The 17,515-nt window shown below is 35.0% G+C and overlaps 1 protein-coding gene across 7 annotated transcripts in view; it reads right to left on the bottom strand.

Annotated features, from left to right (window-relative positions):
* LOC109499872 (high mobility group protein B1-like) overlaps positions 1-17,515 on the bottom strand; it is an 807,961-nt gene that overhangs the window by 39,131 nt on the left and 751,315 nt on the right. For 5 of the 7 annotated variants that reach the window (XR_006598229.1, XR_002157423.3, XR_006598230.1 and 2 more), the window contains 3 exons: positions 4,900-5,085; positions 4,294-4,431; positions 1,624-1,778 (listed from right to left, as the gene is read on the bottom strand). Coding sequence is in view for 2 of the 7 variants with exons in the window: in XM_045057966.1 (XP_044913901.1) it covers positions 2,629-3,024 (396 nt within the window). In the remaining 5 variants the exon portion in view is untranslated. Of the gene's footprint in view, positions 1-1,623; positions 3,062-4,293; positions 4,432-4,899; positions 5,086-17,515 lie in introns of those variants that run through there. The other 2 variants (XM_045057966.1, XM_045057965.1) reach the window with 1 other exon arrangement.

Here is a 17,515-nt window from a genome sequence, read left to right as displayed (position 1 = left end):
TCAGATGGAAAACTGATGAGAAGTGAGATGTGCTTATAACTTCTTCACTTTCTGATTTATTTTCAAGGTCTCTGTATCATAAATTATCTGCTTTATGTCTTCTGGAAATTAGGGATTGGAAATCATTTTTATTGTACTACCTCCCCATTTCGATTCCCCTAATAAGAGGACCATTTCATTTAATCTTTGGGTTTACAAAGATTAGAGCCCCCCACCTACACCCAGTGGGTTGGGGTTTTCCAAGGAATTAAAAACATGTGTTCCAGCAACTTCTCTCTACCTTATGTTTGTAAAATAGAACAGAAAAGTTGGAGCATAATATTTCTCTCTTTGTATTATAGGGAAGGAAAAAATCTTCCTCTATGCTTCAAGTTCTTCCAGCTGGACAAAGAATTAAATTTACATGAGACAGATAAATAGGATTAAAAAGCCCACAAAACTTATTACATGCACACAGAAGCCCAATAATGAAATTGAGATTTAAAGAAATGACCAAAGCAGACTGTTTTCATATTTTTTAGACAAAGAGACAATAAATTTGTGAGAATTGACAGGATAAAGAAAACAGATGTTTGGGAACTTTAATTAGTGAGGAATTCTAAGTGGAATTTGGGCTGAGGCAGTGATTAGAGAAAAGTAACTGTTTTGCTTCTGTCGCTCTTTCAACTTTAAAGTTGCTATCTCTAGTGATAAGGATGACTTTTTACTTCTTAGTACAAGGAGAGTAGGTTTCATATGGGATATTTATTTCCTGATTTCAGGAGGACCTAAGAGGGTCTGAGTGTCCTTGCACTGGCTGTTTCTTAAGGAACTTGTGTTTAACATAATCGATATGCCAAAGTAGCACATTTTGAGGAGCCTGCTTTTGGCTCCTATAGAATACTTTCTCTTCTGAAGAATAACCAAGTTCAGGACTAATGTGGTTGTCCTAGAAGGCATGGACAGATCAGTTTAGGCCGATGTCACTCTAAATAACAGGACTGTGCTTTCCCATTTGTCCTGTTTCCTCACCTTTATTATCCATTTGTACTAATGTTCCAGTGTAGGTTTTTATTTGTATTAATCTTTTTTAAAATTTATATATTTTTGTTCTTCCTTTTGCTATAAAAGTGAGTCAGATTAACAAATAACCATTTTCATATAGGTGAAATAGAGCTGAACTTTTTCTTACAGATCATTTCTCTGATTTAGCTTAGGCAGAATACTAGGCAAGGTTTATCCCAGCTCACTTGAGTTCCTGAGTTATTGAGATTCAAAATTAAAGGCCAGCCATAAATGAAATATGATTTTGCCTGTCATTATCTTCTGCATTTATTTCTGTTAGGAACCCTATGCTGAGGGTTATTTGTTTTATTTGAGGCTGCATTTATAGTGCATGTAGCCCGGGCACCAGATTTGATAAGTAGAGGAACCTGTTGAGTGGTGGGGGAAATACAGCATTCCGTCCTTTTCATTTCATAACCAAGTCCAATTTGAGAATATAAACAGACATTTTAGGTAATGTTCAATCTTTCTGGAAGATAATTTCTCAACTCCTCTCATATTTTATTTTCTCTCTGGCTCCTCTCAGGGAGCATTGTGAACATCTGATCTCATAATGGCAAAATAAATGAATCATCATACCTCAAGGTGTTCTCTGAATCCTCCGACCAAATTACAAAATGGCTGGTTTGATAAGTTTGGGATGTGGCTAGCCTGGTCCCTTTCCTGGGCATCATGATGTTGTCTGCTGTTGGCGTTTGTGGTCAGAGTTGTAGTCTTTCTCAGATGGATCAGAGCTTAGAAATGAAAACCTTCTCAGTTAGTTTCCTTAGCCTGTATCTAGCTCCACAATTAGATGCTATGCACACAGTGCTTATTATAAGGTCATTTCTCTCTGCCTGGACAGGCTTCCTAGTAAGTCTACCAGCTCCTAACTCAGCATCAGTACTGTATAGGGAACTGTCTGGAGTGCAACATCATCCTGCCTGACCACATTTCTCTGCCTTTTTTTTTAAAAAATAAAAACAATGTATTTACTTAGAAGTGTTCAGAATGTCAACAAAACAGCTGCAACTTTTTTTTTGCAATTACAGAGTGGTATTCAGTTAACAGAGCAACAATTATTTTGTATAAACTGTACCAGAGACAACTGAAGATGAAAAAACTACCATCCCCATATATAACTAATTCGTTCTGTGAACCAGCAAGAACCTGCTTTAAATTTCCATGCCAATTTACACCCCCACATTGCACCAGGCAAGGTTAGTGGCTATTGAAAGTACCACCAACACAGGGCTATCTAAAGACACATTTAGGAGTGTATTAACTATACAAAAAAAGATGCCGTACAGTTTAAAAACAAATATTACACAGCCTTACATTCAATCTTTTTCTTTAAAAGGAACTGTGTACAGGGGGGCTTAAATGCTTTATAGACAAGAAAGAAAACTGCTAGAACTAACTTATTCATCATCATTCTCTTCATCTTCCTCCTCATACTCTTCATCTTCCCTGTCTTCCTCCTCTTCCTTCTTTTTCTTGCTTTTTTCAGCTTGACACTCCCTTTTTTGCTGCATCAGGCTTTCCTTTAGTCCAGTATGCAGCAATATCCTTTTCATATTTTTCCTTCAGTTTAGCAGCCTTCTTTTAGTGGGGCTGCTTGTCATCTGTGGCAGTATTATTCCATGTCTCTCCCAGTTTCTTTGCAACATTACCAATGGATAGGCTGGGATGTTCTTCTTTGATTTGGGAGCAATACTCAAAACAAAACAAGAAAAAGGCCAAAGGAGGACCCTTGGGTGCATTGGAATCCTGCAACTTCTTTTTTGTTTCCCCTTTAGCGGCGATATTAGCTTTCATTTCTCTTTCATAAAGGGCCTTTTCCACCTTTGCCATGTCTCCAAGTTTTCCTTTCTCTTTAGCAGACATGGTCTTCCACCTCTCTGAGCACTTACGAGAAAACTCTGAGAAGCTGACTGAAGCATCTGGGTGCTTCTTGTGCTCCTCTCGGCAAGCTAGCACAAAGAATGAATACGATGACATTTTGCCTCTCGGTTTCTTAGGATCCCCTTTGCCCAGGTTTAATTATTTTCCTCAGTGAGGCACAGAGTCGCCCAGTGCCTTTCTGGCTCTCGCCCCAGCACTGTCTCTATGGAGCTCTGCCTTCTTTTTTTTTTTTTTAATTTTTTAAAAAAGTTTTTATTTAATTTTGATACAGAGAAAGGGCATGAGCAGGGGAGAGGCAGAGAGAGAGGGAGACACAGAATCCGAAGCAGGCTCCAGGTTCTGAGCTGTCAGCACAGAGCCCAATGGGGGGCTCGAACGCACACACTGTGAGATCATGACCTGAGCTGAAGTCGGACACTTAACTGACTGAGCCACCCAGGCACCCCTGGAGCCCTGCCTTCTTAACGGTTCTACCAAAGCATCATGTGTCCCACCAAACACAACCTCAGAGAGGAGCAAATGTTGAGGCAACAATAACAGCAACACTGAACAATTATCTCAAAGAAAAATCATTATGTAAAGGGACTGTGAGAATCAGCAGCTGGGACTAAGCAGCTCATCAGCAGCCGGTAGGGTCTCTTTTTGAAGGTAAGTAAATTATACGAAGAAATCAATTTCTTCTCCATATCTAACTTGCCGAGAGAGTAAATTTGTGACTCCCGACACATTTATAAATTGTTATTTACTTCTCTAAAACTTCAAAATGGCCCTGTTTGTGTATGCATATATGAGAGCTATTTTTTTGGTCTAAGTGTCAGACTCCAAGAGGAATTACGAACATTAGTTTTTAAAAATGGAGACAAGGACAGACAATACTATTAGCTTTTGGTTAATTCTATTACAAAACTTATAGAAAAGTGATACCAGATTAGAGCTGCTACAAAAAAGAAGATTTTGATAGCATCAGAGTGAATTTCATGTTCAATGACATTTAACATGGAAAATTGTCCCCTGGAGTGGACCAGCTGTTTACTTTCAATGATATCAGATTGAAAAGAATAATTCAACGTGTAGATATATGTCACCATGGGTAAGAATTGGTTTATAGCTCTCCCAAAGCTCATAGCAACAATTTACAAGGTAAACTCCTTCCAACTTCCTTCCTTCCAATATGTAAAATCATATTTATTGAAACAAATAAATTTCCAATCATGAATATTTGAATGAGGTAATACAGATTAACTTGCTTAAAAAATAATTTCCCTTAGAAAAACAAACCCAAGAATAATTCCACATGATGTAATGCATTTGCAGATTAATCTTGTTCTCAAATAGATGACTATAAAACATAGAAACCTGTCTCACTATGGAGTCTCTGTGGAGATTCTTGAAGTTCCAAGTGCCCAGTTGCTCAATAAATGCTAATTGGCAGAGATGATAATGATATGTTAACTCATTTCCGAAAGGGTCTTCTTATTCTCTGTTGGTTTCCACATCCATCTACTTTAAATATTGAAAGAAAAGAAGAAAATAAGTACTCATAAGAAGTATAAAATTTTCCACAATTTGTGAAATCAAGAAATCTCTCATTATACATTTTGATTGCACAAACACATACACACATGCCCAGACACCATTCAGTGCTGCTAATTAGTTTATAGTTATTAACTTTGGAAGACTCTCCTTTCTTTGAATTATAACAGACACTTCAGAGCTTACTTGGCTGAACAGAAAAACCAGTAAGGGGCCAGATCTTCTCTTTATTACCTTTGTCATGATTATTCCTTCTCTTGTACAAAGTAGCCATTTAGAGCTGGTCTTATCTGGTCCATGGGATACTATTTCTTTGGATGGCAATTGTAATATAAAGGAAGTCTCATGAACCTTATTGACACTATTAGAGACTGATACTTCATCTCCAGCCACATTCACTTTATTTTCAGAGTTATTGCCTCTCTGGTTTATGCTTACAGGATATTCTCCTTGTCTTCCCTTTGTCCCTTCAGAGTAGCCAAAGCATGGCAAAGTGTCCCTGTGTTAGGTGGCAGTATGAGAACGAGGAAGGCAGGGGCATGTTTATGCCTTCTTCCTGCTTTATATCCATAATAGGGTGGGCATCTTTTCCTTTTAATCTGATCTCTTCTGTGTTTCGGTTATCTGGGTAAAAGGAAAAACAGGTATTGTGTTTGTTTAATCATTTACATAACCTTTCTTCTCATTTCGCTCAGGCTTCTCCCCCTGTACACACACAAACATGGAAGCAAGTCAAAAGGCTTTTTTTGGCAAGTTAGGATTCTGGTATCCTTCTGCTTAGATAGATGATTCTTCTGCATGTGGGTTATGGGTTGTGGAAAGATTGTCACACATGGTTCCTGAAAACATCTACATGGCCAAATGGCTCCAGGTTTCTCATAAATTGACACATATTCGTATAAGTGTTTAGACTAAATACTTTAGAGAATCCTGGACAAGTGAAACCTAGATTCAGGCAAAATGAGTTACAGGCAAAATGAATTAGATATAGTTAGCTCTGATGCAAAACAGTATTTTAGAGGAAACAATTGACCAAATTCTGCATGTTGGAGCTTGATATTTCTCTCAACTTCCTCCAGATCTCAAACCCAAAGAAGAAAGTAGGAGACAAAAAAGCGTTGCTCATCTCCTCAAGATAATACCACAGTAGCTCTAGCTCAAGTGGGAAAGGCTACATGTGGATCACCAAACCATATTCTTAAACTTAAGTTTTTAGTTTTTTCAGATGTCAAGTGAAGGAACTCAAGTAGCTTGTAATATTGAACACATCTTTTCACGTGTTTGTTTTTTATGTATTTTTTCAATGAAGTATCTGTGACTTTTTTGCATTTTGGATTGCTTATTTTTCTTTCTATTGAGTGTTGAAAGTTCTGTGTACATTTTAGATACTAATCCTTTGTGATTTGCAAATGTTTTCTTCAGTCTGTCTTGTCTCTGAAGCTCTTAAAACGGTCTATCATAGAGCAAAAGATTTGTTTTATTTTCCTTTTATGGATTATGCTTTTTGGTGTCAAATCTAAGAACTTTTGGCCTAGCCTGGAAGCCAGAATATTTTCTCTTAATTTTCTTCTAAAAGATTTATAGTTTTATATTGAAGTTCATGATTTATTTTGAGTTACTTTTTGTATGAGGTGGGAGATCCATCAACCTTTTTGGAAAGGTGACATTGAATTGTTTTTTTGCATTTTTGTCAAAGTCAGGCAGGTTTGTATAGATCCATTACCAAACTCTCTATTCTGTTCCAGTAATCTATGTATCAAAACCTCTACAATTTGCATGGCCTGAATACTGAAACTGTATAATAAACCTGGAAATCAGATAGACTGATTTCCTCCCAGTTTATTCTTTTTTCTGTCAACATTATTTTAGTCATTCTGAGATCTATACATTTCCATATAAATTTAGGAATAATCTTGTCTATATTTACAAAAAAAATTTTGCTGAGAGTATGATAGGAATTGATTAAGTCTGTATATCAGTTTGTTGAGACTTGACATCTTTACTCTGTGAAGTCTTCAAATTCATAATCACAAAATGTTTTCTCATTTACTTAGATCTTAAACACTTTGTCATCATTTTGTAGATGCTGGCAAGCAAATATTTCACATGTATTGTTAAATTTATATCTATGTATTCCATTATTTTTGAGCTAGTATGTATGGTATTTTATTTTCAATTTGGTCATGTGTTCATTGCTAGTACATAGAAATACAATTTATTTTTGTATGTTCATCTTGTATCTTATAAACTTGGTGAACTCATTTGTTAATTGCATAAGTTTTTATTTTTATTTTTGTATATTTATCAGAATGTTTATATAGGCAACCTTGTCATATACAAATAGGGACAGTTTTATTTCTTCCTTTCTAATATACATATATTTTACTTTTTTTACTTGTGTCATTGCAGTGACTAGAAAGTCAGGACTATGTTTTATGAGTTGTGAAGAGAATATTAAATCAAAACTCAAATGTAATACATCATCTTCTTATTCAGTTTGTGATTGGTTTCCCATATATTTTATAAAACTAAGAATTTTGATAAAGATTTTTTTTTCTGAAGACCATGCATAAACATATTTGAAAAAAGAACTCTTAATAATGTGAATTATCTAAAGATTGCCTCAATTTTCCTGCCAGGCACTCTATTAAGCATTATCATATATTTCAGTATTAACATTCTTTTTCTTTGAGAACCTCTCATTTATGGACCTGGCTTACAGGTCAAACATTATTCAGTTTTCCCTCTAAATTAAAAATTCTGTGATATTACGTGATAAAACTGTGTGGTAATTTTCTCATATCTTTGCTGAGTGTTGAAATATACATGAATCCTCTACAAATTTCTTTCATCATGGCCTTCATCACCCTCTCTCATGAAAGCCCAGAAATGTCCATTTACCTATTTTGCCTCAAATTCTAAAGCTTTGTTTCTAATTTGATGCATATTTGGATTGTGAAAAATGTCCTAGAAGCAGTCATGTGCCAAAAATGTGAGAGGAGCATGTATGTATTCATGTATTTACTCCTAAACAGTATAGGCTGTTCTCTAACCATTAATGTGCTCTTTGGTTGATTTTGCTTCACTTAGAGAAAGCAGATGTATTTCCTCAGGCAACAGCTTACTTTTTCTGCAGTTGTCCAGTATGGGGTAACAGTGCGGGCATGTCATATTTAGATACTTGCTCTAAAAGGTTAATGCTTCAGTGGCTAGTACTTTAGCACTATTTGCATACACTCACATAATTTTTTCAGGGCCATAACTTATTTATTTCACATTTCTAATAATGTAATTGTCGAAAAATAAGACTATACTATTTTGCCTATTTGGCAACTGAGGCAAAAATGAAAAAACAAATCCTATATGAAATAGCTATTTTTAAAAGTTACCAGTTCTATAATTTCAAAATCTTTAGGGTGTATTAATTTTACTTTATAGGTATAAAGGAAGGAAACATGGATGAAATGTACTTTCCAAGGACATAACTTCATGATTTCTTAACAGCAACTAGAATGCAGATACCTTTCCAGGGTTTTGAAATATCTTGAAGGTAAAGAAAAACAATGTAACTGTTGGGTAGACTTTAAAACTCCAAGTTTAGTGAAGGCACTATTGAACTAAACACTGATTGTGCTACATTTAAAATCACTTTCACATTCCCACTTAAATTTTGGGTAATCACAAATCGATCATGAAAAAATTTACCTTTAGCTAAGCAAAAATTAGAAAACTGAAAAGAGTATAAATGATTTTAGAGATCTAAAGCACAGGATTAGCTATTACAGAATCAGCAGCTCAAAAACTCTCAAATGTTTGCAAAAATGTCAGCAGGCAGATAAATGCTAAAAAGTAAAGGCAGTATTTTGTAGTTCTTGAAAGAAGACTTGTTAGTCAATGAAGACAAGCTTAAGATTGATGTGCGGTAGTTTCGGTAGAGAGTAGATATAATATTAACCACCAAAATCATCATACATGTGCATAATAATCATCAGAGCAGAAAAAGAAAAGCCAATAATCCCAAAAATCGAACTTGGAAGAAACAAAATAGTTCCTTTTTTTTTCTAAGTTTTTTCATTTATTTATTTTGAGGGGGAGAGACAGAGAGAGAGACAGAGAGGGAATGGGGGAGGAGCGGAAAGAGGAGAGAGAGAATCTCAAGCAGGCTCCATAGTGACAGCACGGAGCCCGATGTAGGGCTCGAACCCAAGAACTGTGAGATCATGATCTGAGCCGAAACCAAGAGTTGGACACTTAACTGACTGAGCCACCCAGGTGTTTTGGAAACAATATAGCTTTTAAAAATCTCTAAAGAATATACTTAGAGAAATTCAAGGTAATATTACCCATATAAAACATAAACAGCATGATATAAATAAAAAACATTCATGGAGAAAAAATAACCATTGAAAAATGTTGAAAATAAAGATAATGTTAATAATTACTTTATGTGTGAGATGTAAAAATAAGAAGATAGATAACCCAAGATGAACTTCCCCTAATTTTTGTTTCTTCAAAGTGCTAATGTAGATCAAAAGCCCTAAGAAACTATTGACTAAAGGAAAAACTAAGTCACTCCAGACACGAAAACAGTGTTTCTCAAAATTTGTGGACTACTTATATTAGAAACAATGGAGATGTTTAATAAATGAGCACAATTTCCTGGACCCAGAAAACACCCACTAAATCAGAATTTCTATAAGTATAGCTGGGACAGATGCATTTTAGTAAGGCTTGCTAGGCAACCTTAAGGTTACTACAGTGAGTACAATTTAAAACTGTTTAAAAGGCTCAAACATTTAAAGTAATTTTTAGATTAAAAAATTTTTTTGCACTTATTTTTCAGAGACAGAGACAGAGCAAAAGTGGGGGAGAGGCAGAGAGAGAAGGAGACACAGAATCCGAAGCAGGCTCCAGGCTCTGAGTGGTCAGCACAGAGCCCGATGGGGAGCTTGAACTCATGAACTGGGAGATCATGACCTCAGCTGAAGTCGGATGCTTAACCAACTGAGCCACGCAGGCACCTCCTTTTTCAGACATTTTTAACACTTCTTTTTAGCCTTTTCTGAATTTGAGAAACACTTTCAAATACTAGACCCATATATCTTTCCACTGCAAAAGAAAGCTTCTTTATGCTCTGTATCTCCATATTACACTTAATCTCTATGAAAATGTTTTTCTTCATTTGGAAACCTTCCTTCATCAACAAATTCTAAAATTCAGAACTCTTATTTAATTAGGAGTTAAAGTTATGGCTCATAGTGTGCTCATTAAATGTTTTGAACTGAAAGCGTAGAGGTTCACTGTCCAGCATAGCACTGACTAGCCACATGTGTTTACAGAAATGTACCTACTCAGAATTTCTATGACTTATAAAAAAAAGTAAAATGTCTCACTAATATTTTTATAATAATTAAATATTGAAATGAGTTACTTAAGAATGCAAACAATAAAACAACAAAAATCATTTTTAGGTGCTAGTTCTTCTAAGTATGTTAGTGAATTTATCCCATTCGCTCTAGACTATTAGGATCTATTCCAAAAGACTATATGTTTTTGTTTCTTAATCAGAAAAACATTTTCATTAAGCATTAGGTCCCTTGAGTTTTAAGCAACAGATTGCCAGGAGGCACGTGTGATATGATTAGGATATAAGGAGCATCTGAAAGTTTACCTTTGCATTCACCCTTTCATGTCTCAAAAGTACGGAAAATCAAATGAGGAATCTCTTAAGGTTTTAATTAATTCCTATTTCTAAGCACAGAAACTGTGACAAATTGCCCTGCCTACTAGTTTTTTATTTTCATAACTAGGTAAATTTAGGAAGTATAAGGCCAGAATTCTCACATGAAATTATCATTACTTTAAAAACTATTTCAGGGGCGCCTGGGTGGCGCAGTCTGTTAAGCGTCCGACTTCAGCCAGGTCATGATCTCGCGGTCCGTGAGTTCGAGCCCCGTGTCAGGCTCTGGGCTGATGGCTCAGAGCCTGGAGCCTGTTTCCGATTCTGTGTCTCCCTCTCTCTCTGCCCCTCCCCCGTTCATGCTCTGTCTCTCTCTGTCCCAAAAATAAATAAACGTTGAAAAAACAAAACAAAACAAAACAAAAACTATTTCAAATAAAAGAGGAAGGGAGACATAATTTGTTCAGGGGAAGAACATACTAAAAAAATATATGTATGGTATTAATTTGTTTTATCACTACACATTTATTTGTACTTCATGCAAGCATAGATATTGATTTTTATTTTTCAAGCAAATGTCAAATTTCATAAATGGTAGGTAGAAAACACAGACATATTTTTTCAATTATAATGACATAATTACAACTAATTACTCTAAGTTCACCAGTTCCATTTCATTCATTTAACTATCATATAATTGCAATAGCAAACACTGTGAATACATATTAAGTCTTACCATGTTTTAAAATCATGTATACATGAATATATATGATTTTTGAATGTTCAAGATTAAGACTGGTATTGACATATTTCCACTATGGCATTAACTGTCATCATTTGTCAGAATAGGAAAGTGGGTCTAAAGACAGTCCTAATCTATTAATATTCAGATACCAATACTGGATCTCATTTACAGTCATATATTTAATGGAAAGTAATATATCACAAGGTGACTGAATGAAATATACTTTTTCCGTATAGACAGTACACCATTATTCAACTCAATACTAGAAAATAATTGTGTTATACATTCTATAGTCTCTCTGTCTCTGTCTCTCTTTTTTGGGTGTTTGCTTATTCTTAAGCAAGAAGTGTGATGGACAATTATTTTTTCTTTATCTGTACTCTGCATGAGCATTCATCACTGCCCTGTTCCATGCTTTAGTATTTTTTGGAAGAAAGGTTATTTTAACCGTAAACAAAAGTGCTATGGGAAAAAATTTAAAGTGTTACTGTTAAAACTAGACCACAATCCAGAGACAGTATGGTTGAAGAAATGCAGATGATGTATGTAGTCCATACATATTCATAGTATTTTTGGAAATCTGTGTGTAGAATGGAAATAAAAATCAAAGTATAATAATGTCATAGTGTTTGAAAAATTGGCTCAAGAAAATAATTGCCACATTATCATTGCACATTTGCAAGAGTACAACAGTGCCTTATTTCTATGGGAAATGTCTTGCATGATTTATAATTTTTATTTTGTTTTCTTTTAATGTTTAAGAGTAAACCCTCAAGTCTTCCTAACTTTCTAGATTTCATTTTTTTAAACTAATGCATGAGATTTGATGTGATTCACTTTACATTAAATATCAACAATTATCACCAAACAGAAAGTAGATGCCCAAAAGTTATTTATTAAAGGAAAATTGCTTAAAATGGAAGGCATTTGAAGAAGATTCTTAATATTTCATTAATAAAATAATAATCAAAATAAACAAATTTTTGTTTAAAGTTAATATTTGACCTGTGATTATGTTTTCAGTAAAAATAAAAACAAAAACAAACACTTGATTTTGCTTCTTAATAAGACATAGAAGGTCTCATAACTTTTATTCCCAATATATTTTTTTTTTCTACGTCTATTTATTTTGGGGACAGAGAGAGACAGAGCATGAACGGGGGAGGGGCAGAGAGAGAGGGAGACACAGAATCGGAAACAGGCTCCAGGCTCCGAGCCATCAGCCCAGAGCCTGATGCGGGGCTCGAACTCACGGACCGCGAGTTCGTGACCTGGCTGAAGTCGGACGCTTAACCGACTGCGCCACCCAGGCGCCCCTATTCCCAATATATTTTTTTAATGTTTTTATTCATTTTTGAGAGCGAGAGAGACACAGAGGGAGAGAGAGACAGAGCATGAGCAGGGGAGGGACAGAGAGAGAGGGAGACACAGAATCCGAAGCAGGTTCCAGGCTCTGAGCTGTCAGCACAGAGCCCGATGTGGGGCTTGAACCCGTGAACTGGGAGATCATGACCTGAGCTGAAGTTGGACATTTAACCGACTGAGCCACCCATGCGCCCCCTTTTATTCCCAATCTTAACTGCAAAAGCAAATTAGACTGTAATATCATATTATTCCCTCATTAGTGAGCTGAATATTGTAATAAACTTGAATTAACTAAAATATAGAGAATACCAAGAAATTCCTAGGGAAAGAAGATACCCAAAGCTGGTTTCATCCCTGATAAAGAGGCATGAGGAAGAGGGATCATTGGTAAGAAAAATGTCACGTTTAATAAACTTTAACGTGCATGTGTGAATTGGTGTGACAGATGGGAATTACCAGGAGCTTCAGTGGCAGAGAATTTGTACCTACCATCTGCTTTTTCCCAAAGATTATCTCTGCTTGGGAATGGTATACCAAAATACTATTTCAATAGAGAAACTAAGGTTCAAAAGAGAACTAAGATTGGAGCAGGGCAATAGAGCTGAAAGAAATTTCTTCTACATAATCCTGGACTTCACTGAGGGCAAGCCGATGGTTTTTGGCTGCTGGCTTTTGAAGGCTAGCTGCACAAGAAGGAAAGGAAATCACTTAGAAACTCTCTGTGTCTCCACTGAAGGCACTACAGAAGTCCTTCAAATGTTGGCGATATGGCAGCAGAGTAGAAAAATTCAAAGCCATGATTGAAATTAGAGTATGCAAAAACTCCACAAAAACCCTTGTTTTAAGAGAATAGCAGAGGCCTAATACTAAAATTGATGAAACATGATAAGAAAAAAATGACAGATTAATATCTGTCATAAACATAGATGAAAACATATTTTACAAAGAATTAACAAATTGAGTCTTACAATAAGTAAAAAGGATAAAATTTTACACCAAACTGAATCAAAAGTCAATTAAACTTTCAAGAATCAGTCCGTATAATTCAGCATGTTAACTGAACAATGAAGAAAATTATGTGATCATCTAGAAAGTTGCAGATTAAAAAAAGATTTGGGAAAAATTCTCATAATGTCAGTAAACTATGAATAAAAAAAATCCCACAATCTGATAATGGACACCTATAAGAAAACTTACAGATAACATCATAATAATGAAATATGGAAGGGCTGGCTGGGTGGCTGGCTGATCCTGGGTGGCTCAGTCAGTTAAGCGTCTGACTTGGGCTCAGGTCATGATCTCACAGCTTATGGGTTTGAGCCCCATGTCGGGCTCTGTGCTGACAGCTCAGAGCCTGGAGCCTGCTTCAGATTCTGTCTCCCTCTCTCTCCGCCCCTTCCCCACTCGTGCTCTTGTCTCTCTCTAACTCTCAAAAATAAATAAAATATTTTTAAAAAATAACATTTTAAAAAATAATGAAACTGAATGTTTTAACACTAAGATTAAAAACAAGGCACATATTCTTTACCAAATGCCAACTAATTCATTTTTAATTTATCAAGATTATTTATATTTAGATATTTAATTCCTGGTGACTAAATAGATTCTCTGCTAATATCTGAAAAGTGTAAGAAGATAAATTTATTCTTCATATCAACAGTAGAGTGGGCTTAATTTTCTTACATAAAAACTTTCTGCTTAAAGGCACATTTAATTTTCTCTATAAGAGGACTGAATATTTTTTCCACATTCTAAAGTGTAGGCAAACAATATTAGTTTATCACTTATTGAAATAGGAGTCATAAACCTCATTTGGAACAAATTGGAGACTAACAAAAAATATTGACAAAAGGTTCATGTTCATTCTAAGGCTAAAATTCTTGATGCAGTATCTCGCTTTCCCTTTTCTAACTTCTCTCAGACCACAACACAGCTACATGTATTTTCCTAATTATATTAGTGCAGCTTATGTTCAACATGTCAGAGCAGCTTAACATTCGAATCAGACCCTTATAACTGGTCAGCATAACACATATACATTACACATGTATGAATAATTAATTAGAGGCTTTTGGATTCATAGAGTATGTTATTTAGGTACATTTTTGCAGTGTGTACCTGGGAGAATCATTCAGCATTGTTCATAAAGTATTCCTGCTTCCAATAATAGAGCATGCTAAAAAGAGCAGCCTGCATTAGAAGTGGCTGGATCATAAACCAGTGGTGTGCCTCGGGGTATATGTATCTTTGATGTCTGATTGAGAGTTATATTTGAAACCACTATTGTTTTTCTTTCTGTGTTCACATGACCTTCTTTTATCTGGCATATCTCTCCTAATTATAAGGAATTTTAATGGTTACCTTACTTTTAGTATTTTTAGATTAGGACTACCCGTTTCTTTAAGTTGCATCGTCCATGTTTTCCTTTCATTAATGTATATATATTGAGAACCAATTTCATTCTAGGCCGGAAATTCCATGTTAAACAAGATAAATACAATTTCTACTCCCAAGGTGCTTATATTTTAGCATGGGAAGTATAGATAATAAATAAACATGAAAGTATCATAAATATGTTATCTAAAAAATAAAATAACATTGTATGAGAGAGAGTAACCAGGGAGTCATATTATATAACTTGGTGAGGTAATGCGTAGGTCTGAGTAGAAACTTAAGAGTTACCCTTTGTATGTTAAATTTAAAATGTTATTTTCCATACCAGTGAATAATATGTCAATTAAGCAATTGAATGCATATGTTTGGAATTCATGGGACAGTTCAGAAATTGGAGTTAAAAAACAACTAGGAGTAAAAAACATATAGATGGTACTTAATGTATTATACCTATATGCAAATGTGAAGGAAAGAATACATCGATTTTCTACAACCAAGACTTAACATAACATTTAGAGACCTAGCAGAGAAAAGGAATCAGGAAATAAGGAGTAAAATGTGAGAAGAGAACCAGTAGGGTGGTTTAGGTCAGACCATATCAAATAGATTTTAAAAGTCCATCTAGCAAATTTGACATACAACAACAGAAAGATAGAAATTTCGTATTATTCATTTACATAAGTAGAAAATAACACTACAAGGACTTATAAAATTGAATATCTATTTGAAGCTGGAGAAATTTCTAGAAAATGTAATTCATTATTATTTTACATAAAGTTGGTTATCAGTTATTATTTTTCAGAATATTACTTTATCCAATAAAAGTTTTCTTAATAGAATGTTCTTGCGTTTGACTTTCTTGTGACCCTAGACCTAGGGGTCAGCAAAGTTCTCTCATTATAACAGTCATGCATATTCAAAATGTTCATGCATATTCAAGTACTACAGATCTTTTTTGCTTACACTAAAGAATTTACAAAATGATAAAGATTGATCTTTCTCTTGTCACCCTTCTTTGAATGTCACTTGGTTTAGGTTATGTTTACATAAACTCTATCAGTTATACAATAAACTTGCAAAGCATGTTAATCACAGGTCAATTATGACAGATTTTATGACTAAAATATACAACTAAGTTTTCATAATGTTGAGAAATATCAGAGAAAGCACATTTGATGGGCTTTGGTTTTGCATTATGATTTGTGATTGATTTTAAAGATACTTTGCTTTATTCTTTCAGTACCTATCTGTTATTGTCTGTTATATTGTATTTTTAGCTTCAGATTGTGGAAGTAACATTTCAAAGATGGAAATTAATGCCTCCTATGGCCCAGTATGGAATCAGAGCCTTTATATCTGTACTTTTCCCCTAAAATCCATGTGAGTAAACTGTCCTTAACATAAGTATACTTGCCTCTATTCCTGATGCTACCTCTATCAGATCTGGTTTTAGAGTACAGTATTTGCTGAGGAGATGTTACAGAATGAATGTTTCCCCCACAAAATTCGTAAGTCGAAACAGCACCAATGTGACTGCATTTGGAAACAGAATCTTTAAAGAGGTAATTACAATTAAATGAAGTCATAAAGCTGAGGACTTAATCTGATAGGACTGGTGTCCTTAAGAGAAAGGAAGAAACACCAGAGATCTCTCTCTCTTTCTGGTATGTGCACAAAGAAGCCATGTAAAGACACGGTAAGAAGATAACAGTCTGCAAGTCAAAAAGAGAGGCTTCACCAGAAACTGAATCTGCTGGCATCTTCACCTCAACTCAAATTTAGATGTGGCTTTTCTTTTCTTTCTTCCTTCCTTCTTCCCTCCCCCCTCCCTTCCTTCTTTCCTTTCTACCTTCCTTCCTTTCTTCTTTTCTTCCTTCTTTCCAAAGAACTTGAATTACAGGGAAGTGTACATATATATATATATATATATATCCAATTGACTTTAAACAAGTTATCTGGACCCAAACAAAAAATCTCTGCCTTGAGGATCAATCACAAATGAGGCCAATGGTGGATTCCATTTTATAGATGGGGCATGTGAAAACTGTGAGGTTCATGGTTATAAACAGAGGAACACAATACATAGAAAAAGAAGCAAAAGTCCAGTCTTGCGAACATAACCAAGATAAACCTATAAAAAAGCATGATAAAAGTGTAGAGATACTACTATTTGGAACAATAGAGATACCCAAAATTACATCACTGGACATAAATAACAGTTCCCAATCTCGTAAACTAAGAGGAAAACGGTGGAAATACAAATATTATTCTTAGGCTGATAAAGTTGATAGCAGAGTGGGCAGTTTTTTTCTGCATTTATTGTTTCTCAAACACTATTCTTCTTTGTCCTTCTCTGCTTTATGAGGTTAACTTGTTTTTTTATATTACTTGGGATTCCTTTCTTCTTGGCTTCTATTTGGGTTCAGACGATACAAATTACTGGCAGAAGATTGGTGTGTTGGAGGAAAAGTTGGGGAATTACTTTCTTGGTTATCTCCCACCAGTCTATGATGGTACAGTGGTATATATTTTGTACCTATAGCCATAGTTACTTTGAAGCCATCCTCTCCCAAATTTAAATTCCCCCCATGTTCCATTTACCACCTTCCTTTTCCCTTTAAACCTATAAATAAAAAATAATTCACATTGTTGCTAGTTACTGGGTATATGAACTTCCTTTGTTAGTTTCTTTAATCCTATCCACACCTTTTTATATGCCCTCTTTATTAAACTTTTTTTTTTTTTTTAATTCTCTCCTTGAGTAAGCCATCCTTCTGGGACCTAGGTGATAAAATAATTAGTAGGTCTAGGAAAAGAACCCTCAAAATATGACTCTGGAACTTGGTTGGTCATATATTTGACTAATTTGT

The sequence above is a fragment of the Felis catus genome, chromosome B2 (assembly GCF_018350175.1).
Source record: "Felis catus isolate Fca126 chromosome B2, F.catus_Fca126_mat1.0, whole genome shotgun sequence".
Taxonomy (NCBI): Eukaryota; Metazoa; Chordata; class Mammalia; order Carnivora; family Felidae; genus Felis; species Felis catus.
Note: the sequence above shows the minus strand (reverse complement) of the source record. Positions and strands in the feature narration are given on the sequence as shown.